Source organism: Rhinichthys klamathensis, unplaced genomic scaffold (genome assembly GCF_029890125.1).
Source record: "Rhinichthys klamathensis goyatoka isolate OS25496 unplaced genomic scaffold, OSU_Roscu_1.1 h1tg000092l_1, whole genome shotgun sequence".
NCBI lineage: Eukaryota > Metazoa > Chordata > Actinopteri > Cypriniformes > Leuciscidae > Rhinichthys > Rhinichthys klamathensis.
The window spans coordinates 3,920,019-3,931,406 of NW_026606631.1; the positions used below are offsets into that span (position 1 = coordinate 3,920,019).

The 11,388-nt window shown below is 38.5% G+C and overlaps 1 protein-coding gene across 1 annotated transcript in view; it reads left to right on the forward strand.

The window, feature by feature from the left end:
• Positions 1-9,079, forward strand: part of ces2b (carboxylesterase 2b) — a 31,745-nt gene extending 22,666 nt beyond the window's left edge. Inside the window, exons 19-25 of the mRNA XM_056252164.1 lie at positions 1,349-1,450; positions 2,302-2,445; positions 2,937-3,014; positions 3,124-3,271; positions 8,500-8,649; positions 8,722-8,794; positions 8,885-9,079. Coding sequence (XP_056108139.1) covers positions 1,349-1,450; positions 2,302-2,445; positions 2,937-3,014; positions 3,124-3,271; positions 8,500-8,649; positions 8,722-8,794; positions 8,885-9,068 — 879 coding nt within the window. The 3' untranslated portion in view covers positions 9,069-9,079. The remainder of the gene's footprint in view (positions 1-1,348; positions 1,451-2,301; positions 2,446-2,936; positions 3,015-3,123; positions 3,272-8,499; positions 8,650-8,721; positions 8,795-8,884) is intronic.
• Positions 9,080-11,388: the final 2,309 nt, after the last annotated feature.

The window sequence follows — 11,388 nt, forward strand, 5'->3', positions numbered from 1 at the left end:
AAAAAAAAAAAAAAAAAAAAAATGTATTTGGTCCGGACCAAAGCAAGTGAACTATCGGACTTTCCTGGTGTGAATACACCCAGGGCCGGATTAAGAGTTCAGAGGGCCCTGGGCACAATGTCTTGTAGGCCCCCCCCTTAGGCAAGCCAAATGTATATTTTGTCCAAGGACATTTTAATATTGCATTTACAGTTTTACTGACTTAAAAGGAACTTTGTTGTACTATGCTGGATTAAAGTTCATAAATGGTCGTTCTTTCCCATAGGAATTTGTAAAACTATGTTCGGTGGACCTCTGTGCCTCTAGGGGGGTTCGGGGGCATGCTCCCCCGCAAGAAAATTTTGTACATTTTAAGGTTAAATGCATCAATCTCGTGCTCTTTGAGAGATCAAAATTAAGAGCTTCAACCCATGAACTGCTTGTTGAACAAAGAAAAAGCATTGATTTGTACCAGGACATTTTGCACCTCAAACATCTTTTTAGTTATGATATATAGAGTCTTAAGTCTACATTACATCATCACTGGTGTTTTAGGATGCCAAACAATTATTATAATAATGTAATAATGATTTATATAATTATTCCTATGACGTAAAATCCATATAGCCTATAAAATGTACTATATAAATGAAAATGAATATTTCAAAAGTATATTTTAGGCTACATTACACTATAATACAGGAAAATTGAAATACTTTTGTCCTATTTTCTTCACTTGCAAGAAATAAACCATTGAGCTTTTATTTAGGAGAAAACACCAGATAACCATGCTGATCGCGTGAGCAAAGAGCGCACTTTTCTTTAAATCACCCAGCACACACAGCATGCCTATTCTTAAAGCCTTGTGCTGTTTTATAAAGACACAAAGCCATATCATGGTTTCGATTTTAGTTCGTTGGCAAAATATAACGCTTGAGACCTTTATGTTAGGTTATACATTTTACATCTCATATGTGTTGGGAAAAGGGAGAGAGAGAGTTCGGCAAAAGGCGGATTCGAACTCGGGTCGAGCGCATCAAAAGTTGCTTTTGGGCACTTCACGCACTTACGACCTACGCCACTGCAGCTATTCCGTGACAGGCGTCTTTTTGGTAAAAAGACAGGCACTTAGTGCAAATATACGCTCCGTTCTCTAAAGTACATTTTATCAGACCGGCCCTCGCGGCCTCGAAACACTACCGGCCCACCGGGGAAACTCCCGACTCTCCCGATTGCCACTCCGCCCCTGGTGCCCAGGGCCCCTTAGATGTCGTGGGCCCCTGGGCAAGTGCCCAGTTGCCCTAATGGTTAATCCGGCCCTGAATACACCCTAAGTCTTCTTAAGTCCTCATGTTGATGATCATTGCAGAATGCAGCCAAATCTTGCAACTGTGACAGTAGCAGTTCATCAAAGATCGTTGACTGCATCATGGGCTGGTCTGATGAGGAGGTTCTGGAATATTCCAAAAAGGTGTGAGATTTTTCATAAATTTTCATAATAATTACCCCATGATTTACTCACCCTCAAGCCATCCTAGGTGTGTATGACATTCTTCTTTCAGACTAATACAATTGGAGTTATATTAAAGTGCCCCTATTATGCTAGTTTAAAGTTTCCTAATGTTGTTTTGGAGTCTCCTACAACAGGTTTACATGCATCAAAGGTCAAAAAACATTTTCTCATAATATACATTTGCACATCACCACATTTTTCAATGATTCTCAAACGACTCGTCAGATGAACCAGTCTCTCTAAATCCCTCTTTCCGCGAGCTACTCTGCTCTGATTGGCCAGACAGCTCAGTCTGTTGTGATTGGTGTCGAAAACAAAAACGCCCATTGCCATAACAATTCACTGCCATTATAACGCTTGGAAGAGCCAGGACATTTTTTAATATAACTCTGATTGTATTCAGAAGAATGTCATATACACCTAGGATGGCTTGAGGGCGAGTAAAATCATGGGCTAATTTTCATTTTTCGGTGAACTATCCCTTTAAGAAAAATGTTTCTGAAATCATACGGTGTAAAGCAGAAAGATCCCTTGTGAAAAAGTTAGTCATTTATGACAATTCATATATGTTTTCAGACACTTAATTGCATGTTATTTACCATTAAATAAAAAAAAAAGTATTATAGTTTAAATTTATATTTAATGCCGTTTGTTGAACTAAAGAGTGCTTTAGTTTAAATACATCTTTATATCTAATTCTATTGACTTTGAAATATGGTTTGAAGTGTACTGCCAAATGTACTGACAAGCAATTATGATGAACTGAAATTTATACTCAAACTATAAAACTGAAACTGTGTTCTTCATAGTTCGCGATGATGCACTTCAGTGTTGCTGTGGATTCTCATTTCCTTCCCGAGCCTGTAGAGGAGATCATTCGGAAACAAGAGTTCAGTAAAGTTCCTCTCATCACTGGTATTACTGATGATGAGTTTGGCTATTTACTGCCCACAGTGAGTAAATATTACATTTATTATTATATTCAATGTCACACTCCAAACAGCTATTATTTCAATAAAGAAAGCAACAGAACATGCATTAGTATCCACAGGATAGTAGTATTATTTTTTTTTTGTATTTTGTTTCTTTCACCTGGTTTGTTTTGACTTTAATTTTTTTACATCAAAAATGAAACAAAAAATGTTATTCAAAGGCTGAAATTCTTAAATAGTTTTAGACAGTAGTTTTAGACATGGATAGTTCAGGTTACATCAATTGGAATAAATTAATAAATGTTGATAAATGCCTTTTTTTAAACCCTAAAGTTCCCCTATTATGCTACTGTATTTTTGTTGTAAAGAAATAGAACATTCATTCACAAATTCAAGCTAATAAAAGGTATCAACTGTATGGAGTCAACACACAAACAAAGATCTCAGATGCATTTTTAATATATTCATATTTTAGGTTTTATTTTCTAAATTTGAATGTTATTTCTCCTTAGTATTTTTTCGGTCCTGGATGGATTGATGGGATGGATCAAGAGCAAGCCACAAAAGCCTTGACCCTGACTTATCCTGACGTAAGATGCTGATTTACATTATGTAATATATTATCTTTCAGTTAATAGTTCAAATCTTTCTTCACTTTTCTTTCTTTGAATTCTGTGCTTTGAACTCAATTCCCTTCAGCCCAGGGATCGGTGGATCATTGACCTGGTGGCAAATGAGTACCTGGGCGACACAAAGGACCCCATTCAAATCAGAGACATTTATAGAGAGATGATGGGGGATGTGATTTTTAATATCCCCACCCTCCAACTGGCAAAATACCACAGCGGTGAGACGCAATAATTTACTAATTAATTCATATTTAAACACTGTGTATAGTTAAAGGGTTTCATCATATTTGCAGAGTCATTTAACTCTTTTCCTCCCAGCGTTGGTTTTAGTTATTTTAGTTGCCAGCCACCACCAGCATTTTTGATCATTTTCACAAAATTTCATGGCCCCCAGAATATTTAGTTGTATGAATATTTGACATGAAATAGGTCCACAAAAAAAGCCTCTGCTTTAAAAAACAAATTCTAGCTTTATGCATTGTTTTTATCAACACTTGAATGTGGTTAAATTTCATACAAAAAGCAACATTTTGAACAAACAGCTGAAAAAAATTTAAAAATCGCATTTTTGTCAAAGTCTATGTCCAGATCAGATTCAGAACGATGATCAAAACATCAACATTTCATTCAGTACCTTTAGGCAGTTTTGATTTATATGCAGTTTAATGTTTGATGATCGCGTTATTTTTAAATGTGCATAAGAAATTTTCTGTCACTTGTTTCTGCTGCTGCTTCGCCTGTGTTTTGATCAGGAGATTCTGTTCTCTTTCAGAAGATGTCATAGCGACCGTATAACAGTGAAAACACAGAAAGCTGGAAATTGCGGTCAATGGTGGGAAAGTGTTGTGTCATAAATGACGGAAAATTCCGTCAGGGAACTGAGCTGAAGGAGTAAAAGAAACCTTTTCTCTTATTCCTATTATAACAACTAATATGTGTTTGCAAGCAATGATTTTTGTTATTCAAATATGAATATTCAAAAAATGTCATTCAGACCGTGTATACTTGTCTGATTGTTTATTGAAACTGCATTTCATTTTGAGAAATTAAATGAAATATGTGTCTGGCTTTATATGCCTGTATGAAATACTATGAGGGCACGCGCCGAGTGCTTCTTGCCCTTTCTAAAATAACGGTCCTTAGATCCGTTTTACCATAAGCAGGCCAAGCAGCCCTGACGCCAGTGTTGTCAGGCTTCTGAGGGTACACCTTTCCGAGACGTTTCCCACCTCATACACGGTACACTATCTCTGTAAAGCTGCTTTGAAACAATCTCCATTGTTAAAAGCGCTATATAAATGAAGATGACTTGACACGGTGCCCGTCTCCCCTCGGTGCCCTCAGCGGGCTGTTCTGTTAACCCCGCCACCTCGTGTGCTTCGGGGCGCAGTGGTCTCCGGGATAGCGGCACTGGGATGCTCAACCCCATTGAGGAGGGTCTCAGAGCAATCAGTACGGCTGTTGCGCCACTTCAGGGCACCTAATTGGTCGCTTGAGTAATACCAGAGAGGCGGGTTCTCTTAGCCTCCGAGGGGAAGTGGTTAACACCTCACTATACGGTGCCCATTCCCCTTCGGTGCCCTCAGGGGGCCGTTCTGCCAACCCCGCCACCTCAGGTGCTTCGGGGCGCAGCGGTCCCCAGCAATCCTCTGAGGAGGATCGAAGAACTGCCAGTTCGCCGCTTCAGGGCACTGAAATGGCTGTTCGACCAGTACCAGAGGCCAGTCTCGAAAAGCTGGTTGCCTTAGTAGATTTTATGACAGCGTGGAAGCTACTGCCAAATATCTCATTGGGTCCTGCTCACGGTAGAAAAGGGTTACAGAATTCAGTTCGGTTCTCGTCCACCCAGGTTTCTAGGGGGCTCTGGTTATGGAGCAAGAAGTACAGACTCTTCTACGAAAGGAGGCTATAGAACGGGTTCCTCCTCCCAGCATGGAGTCTGGGTTTTAGAGCCGGTACTTCATTGTCCCAAGGAAGGATGGAGGGGTTACGTCCAATTTTTAGATTTGCGCTGCAGAGCAGCTCAAATTCAAGATGCTTAAGCAAATCTCAAGCAAATCGTGTCACAAATCAGGTTTGTTACGATAGATCTAAAGGACGCATACTTCCACATATCCATCCTTCCACAAAACAGGAACTTCCTGAGGTTCGCTTTCGGGGGCGAAGCGTACCAATCATCGGAAATGGGGTAAAACTAGGCCAGTCACTCATTGTCAAACAGTTTCAGAGACTGTTGGGTCTTATGGCAGCTGCGTCCAACATAACTTCTGGCATGGAAATGATGGTGGTGTTTCGAGCACTCGAACACTTCCTCCCAGACCTGAGGGGCCATCATGTGCTTCTCTGCATAGACAACACTGCGGTGGTCTCTTCTATCAACCATCAGGGGGTCTGACTGAGTCTGCGGTCGCGACACCTATGCAAACTGGCACACCAGATCGTCTTGTGGGCCCAGGGGAAACTACTTTCTCTGAGAGCAGTCTATATCCCTGGGCATCAAAACCAGGGAACAGACATCCTTACGAGGCAGGGGCTGAGGCCCGGGGAATGGAGACTCCACCCCGAGGTGGTGGAGCTCCTGTGGGACGAGCAGGAGTAGACCTGTTCGCATCTCTAGAGATGACTCATTGTCTGATGTGGTTCTCCCTTACATATCTAGCTCCCCTAGGGCTGGATGCCATGGTACAGATGTGGCCGAGGCTGCACCTATACGCTTTTCCCCCGATCGCTCTGCTCCCGGGAGTTCTGGAGAGAGTTTGCCGGGACAGGGCCCGTCTTCTGCTAGTAGCCCCGTTCTGGCCGGCCCAGGTATGGTTCTCGGACCTAGAGTCTCTCCCCATCGGCTCTCCTCTGGCGATTCCGCTCAGGAAGGACCTTGTTGATCCTTCACCCCCAGCCCAGAATTGTAGAAACTGTGGGCTCGGCCTCTGAGGGGGCTCAGCTCATAAGTTCAGGGGCCTCATTTATAAAACTTTGCGTAGGATTTGCGTCAGAAGTGGCGTACGGATGAAACATAGGACGTGCGTACGCACAGAAATATTCGGATTTATAAAACCGTGCGCACGCACATCCTACGCATTTTTCCCTTAATAAATCACAATCAATTCTAAATGTAGCGCAGCTTTTGCGGCTTCATGTCACGCCCATAGTTGCCCATAAATAGTCCGTGAAACGCCCACAAGTTAATATTCATCGATTGCGAAATCATGGCAAACATAGAGAGGAAATAAAAAAAACGTAACTTCACTCAATGTGAAGTAGAAGTTATCGTTGGCGAGGTGGAAAAGAGGAGAAAAAATGTTGTTTGGAGGGCACAGTGTGGGCATTAGCCTACTAATGCCAAAAAGGCACTTGAGTGGCAAAAGGTTGCAGACGCCGTAAATGCTGTAGCCTCACAACCTCGGACTGTGGCCGAAATAAAAAAGAAATGACAAGCTACAGATGTCGGTTATAATCTACTTGGAAATGGTAAATAGTTCAGCGCAAATGTAATTTCTTGCAGCTTTCTGAATGGTTGAGACATACGTCATATGTTATTTTATCAAAAATAAAACAAACTAAAGGCATATGCATGAAATACCTGCATGAATACCATGATTCCGTAGCTGATAAAGACATTTTTACTATGAAAACAACTTTCCCCAGTGGACAAATAATACATCTATCTATTTATTGAATTATCTATCTATCTGACTGACTATCTAGCTATATCTAGCTATATCTGCTCCGCCAGACGGACACATTGGCGAGAATATCAGTTTTGTACATCATTTCGTTCTGTTTACCATCTTATTTATGAGGATGAATTGTATAACATGCCAATATTATTGCAGAACATATTTAACTTTTCTTTTTGCAAATATGTGTTAATTTGCATTTCTGTTGCAGATCGATCAAACGGGTGTTCGTGTAGGCTGTTAATTGTAATACTTGCTTTGTGACGTCTTCGTGTTATTTATGAGAGGCAGTATTGCCATTTATTTTACACAACGGTCTACAGTTTCACGTGTTTCTGCCGACGGTGTCGCCATTTCTCATTTCACCCGTTTTTGTGCGTACGCCTGGGTCAGAGCTTGCGTGAAGGACCGCACATTTTACCGTCAAGTTTGCTTTTTATAAATACCAATTATTGCGTAGAGAGCGGCGTACGCCTTCTTTTGTGTGTACGCAACGTTTATAAATGAGGCCCCAGGTCTCTCAACCGAGGTTGTTCCTCCACTCCAGAGCTGTTTGTTTGTTTTGGGTCACCCATAAGGGGGTGCCCATCATCTAAACGGGATCGCAAGTGGGTGGTTGAGGCCATCTCACTTGATTAGGAGTCGGTCGGTCAGCCTTCACCTTTGGCTCCTGTCACTCGACTAGGAGTATGGCTGCTTCTAAAGCATTATCGTCAGGAGTTCCCGCCAATATGTTTGTGATGCGGCGGATTGTTAGCCTCGCCACACACATCCGCAAGGTTTTATGACCTTGACCTCGGCTCCACTCCAGGGGCGCATGTGCTTTCGTCTTAGTGTGCGCAGAGATTTCACATGGACAAGCACTTGTTACTGTGGTGTCGTGGGTATAATTTTCACGCAGCGTCTCATTCCCTTTTCAGGGAACCAGGGTTACAGACGTTTTAAATTAAGTAAAATGAAAATGTTGTTTATTAAATTAAAATTTGAACAAAATTATAAACACTACCGCTCAAAAGTTTAGAATGATTTCTGAAGGATCAGACTAGAGTAAAAAAAAAAAATCAGCATTGATCACAGGAATAAATTACATTTAAAATATATTCAAATAGAAAATAGTTGTTTTAAATTGTAATAATATTTCACAATATTACTGTGGTGATTTGAGACTTTTTTTAAATACATTAAAAAATCTTCAAAACTTTTGACATTTAGTGTGTGAATGTGTGAGCCATTAAAACCTCTATCTTTTCTTTTCATATAATTTTCCCTTTATATAGTTAATTGTTAAATTATGCAAATATTTAAATGAATATATTAAAATACATTTCTTAGTATTATTAATTTGTTTACATTTTTAATTCAATATAATTTAAAAACTTAATTAAGCTGTAATGTTAAACATTTCAGAATGCATTGAAAATATTAAGTTAAAATAAATTAACATTTTAGTTATCCTCATCCATCAAGTTATATTTTATAAAAACATAATTTTGTTAAATTAATATTAAAGTATATTAATAATTAAATATTAAAACAAATGAAAATATTTTTTGTTATATTTATAATATTAAAATATTTATATATACATTTTAAGCCCTCAAGTTAATCATTTCAGAATGCAGCACAATCATTGAACTGAATCAGAGAGAGAGGGAGAACTGGTCTATTGTGCAGGTTTACATGATCCTTTTGCTCCACAAAATCACAGTGAACTACTCTGAGTAAAAATGTGTGTAAAACCAAGGAACCCTGTTGTGATTTGATTTTAGCCTCAGGAGCGCCGGTTTACCTGTACCAGTTCCAGCATCCTCCCAGTATGACCCAGAAGAAAAGACCCAGCTTTGTTGGAGTCGACCATGCGGATGAACTTTTCTTTATTCAGGGAACCTGCTTTGCTAAAGCTCATCTCAAAGCAACCGGTAAGACTCGTGATTGCTAAAACAAATGAACTCTTTACTCTGACATTTGATCTAACGGTTCAATCCCTTTAGCTCCTTTCACAAAGGAAGAGGAAGAGCTATGCAGGACTGTGATGGCCTACTGGGGGAACTTTGCACACACTGGGTAAAACATCCGTCCTGAATTTCCCTCTCTGTGTGTGTAGAAGAACAAAGTATATTGTTTCTGCACTCTAATACGTCTATTTTTCGTCAGGTCTCCGAATGGTCCGGGTCTGACACACTGGCCTGAATATGAGGATGAGGCCGAGTATCTCGGCATTGGACTGGAACAGAAACCCGGCAAGAACCTGAAGGGAAAACACTCTGCGTTCATGACCAAGACGCTTCCAGATCTAATACGACAAGGCCGAGAAAAAAGAGAGCACTTAGAACTATAAAAGAATAAAATCTTGTCAAATGAACACAAAGCACTTAAATGTGTGAATAACACAAATTACTGTGATTTTAAGAATTTAAATGTTAACCTGAGAAAAATCAAATAAGCACCAAGTACATTTTGATCCTAAAGTTTGAATTTGAAAGAAATCATTTGATAAATAACTGTATAACTGACTAAGTCATTTTAACTTTAATCTGTTTTGGACTTCAAAATAAAAGCTGGGACAACATTTAAGATTTTCCTCCATTTTATTGAGAACAAACGAAGGCTAAAGCTGCAAACCTCCCTGAATTTGAATGCAACGAGGTGCAAACTAGTCATGAATTTGCGCTTCGAGACTTAGTTACTGGCAAATTTACATAGACGACAATAATCCAACTATTGACAATATTGCCAAATAAAATAAAAAAATCCATATTACCAGATTAACATCACCAGTATCGGACAATTGACTTGCTAATGAAGCCGTTTTGACACACATAAAATGATCACACTAAAAAAATAAGGAAATTAAAGAACAGCACAAAATGATAAATTACAGCTTTAGGCACAAAGCTTTGCTCAATTATCATTATATATAAATAACAGAGGGAAACCCGGAATTGAAGTCAACATGAAACCCCATTCACAAACCATTTGTGAATCAGGACATTGAACAAGGAAAAAAATGGGAGCAGAACTTGATTTTATCCAATGGGAATTGAGAAATTGAAGTAAATAGGGTGAATTTTGACATATACATGAGCATATTTCCACAAATGCTTTGAAATTTGATTCAAATAGTTAGCAGCCAACATAAGCAGCTTAAATTACATTTTATTTCAAATAAAATTAATAGTTGCAACAGCACAAATGTATAAAATGCACTTTTAGGCAGTGCTTTGTTAAATTGTCATTAAAATTGGGGAAACTGAATTGAAGTCAACATGGCATTCGGATCCAATCTGTGAATCAGGACACTGAATGATGATAATAAACAAAAGGGTCAGAACTAGGGTCGCAAATTTCCGGTAAATTTCCAGAAACTTTTCATGGGAAGAATTTTGGAAATATTTCAAGTTGAAAACTTAATGGGAATTAATTGTAAATTTGGGGTAATGTATACAAACTAGGTACATGTATTCATCCCCAAACCGTACGGTACAGACGTCACAGTTTCGTGCATTCAGTCCCAGGCGATACACACTCCATAAGGAAGGGGGCGCGCGGTTATGCAACGCTGTTTGCTACCAGTAAAAAGCGCAGAAGAAGAGACGATCGATCGATATGTTTACATATCTCTCATAAAACAGCTTGAGAATAATATTTCACGTAGCATGACATTCACCTCAGGCATTTGGTGTCGACAGTTCGCTGGAGAAATGAACTCTACAGAAAAGCATTTCGTATATGCACTATATTAGCCTATTCACTATATTTACTGTTAGTAATGTCTTGATTATTTAATGTATGCTTGAATACATTTTTTTTTAAAGTTATGACAGCCACTGTGTAAATGATCATATTTCAAAGTTAAATTAACTTTTTAATTAGATTTATAAGTTAATGCAAAACCTGCCTTGTGTGCAGTTTACGAAGGTTTTTTTGAGCATTGATTATTATATCTAAAAAATAAATAGCAACTGAATTTAGTAATTTGGGCTCTGTTGTTAATTGTAACCTTTAATATTATAGTAATGTGTCATTTAGGGCTCCCATGTAGTTCATAACATTAGCTAAGATAGATTTTTTTATTCTTAAGAAAATTAATTATAATTGAATTTATGTAAACACAGAGACACATTTGTAAAAAAAAAAAAGTTTAATTAAAAAAAAAGATAAAAGAAGCAATTTTATGTTTAGTTTTCTCCCTTCTGCTGTACCGAACCGTGACTTAAAAACTGAGGTACCATCACGTTTGTGTACTGTTGCATCCCTAATACAAACTGTATCATATACAAACAGAAACATTTTGTATGGTCATAAGCATGCAAACTAATACAAATTTTAAAAATGAAATTTTGGCCGATTTATTTGTGAGTTTTATTCTTTCATTGAACAACAACAAAACCATTTTTTTTCTCTATTAATTCCCATTAATTCCAATGGGACTTTGAAAGTTCCTGGAATTTTGCAACCCTCGTTGATTTTATGCATTGGGAAGTAAACAAGGCCATTTTTTATATATATTAATCGGGATATGTTTCCACAAATCCATTTGAAATATAATTTGAATACTTAGCAGCCAACATAAGCAGCTAAAAATCACAAATTTAGAATAAAATCAATTTGTGAACCAATGAATCAGGAAACTTGATGTTATCTATTGGGAATTGAGA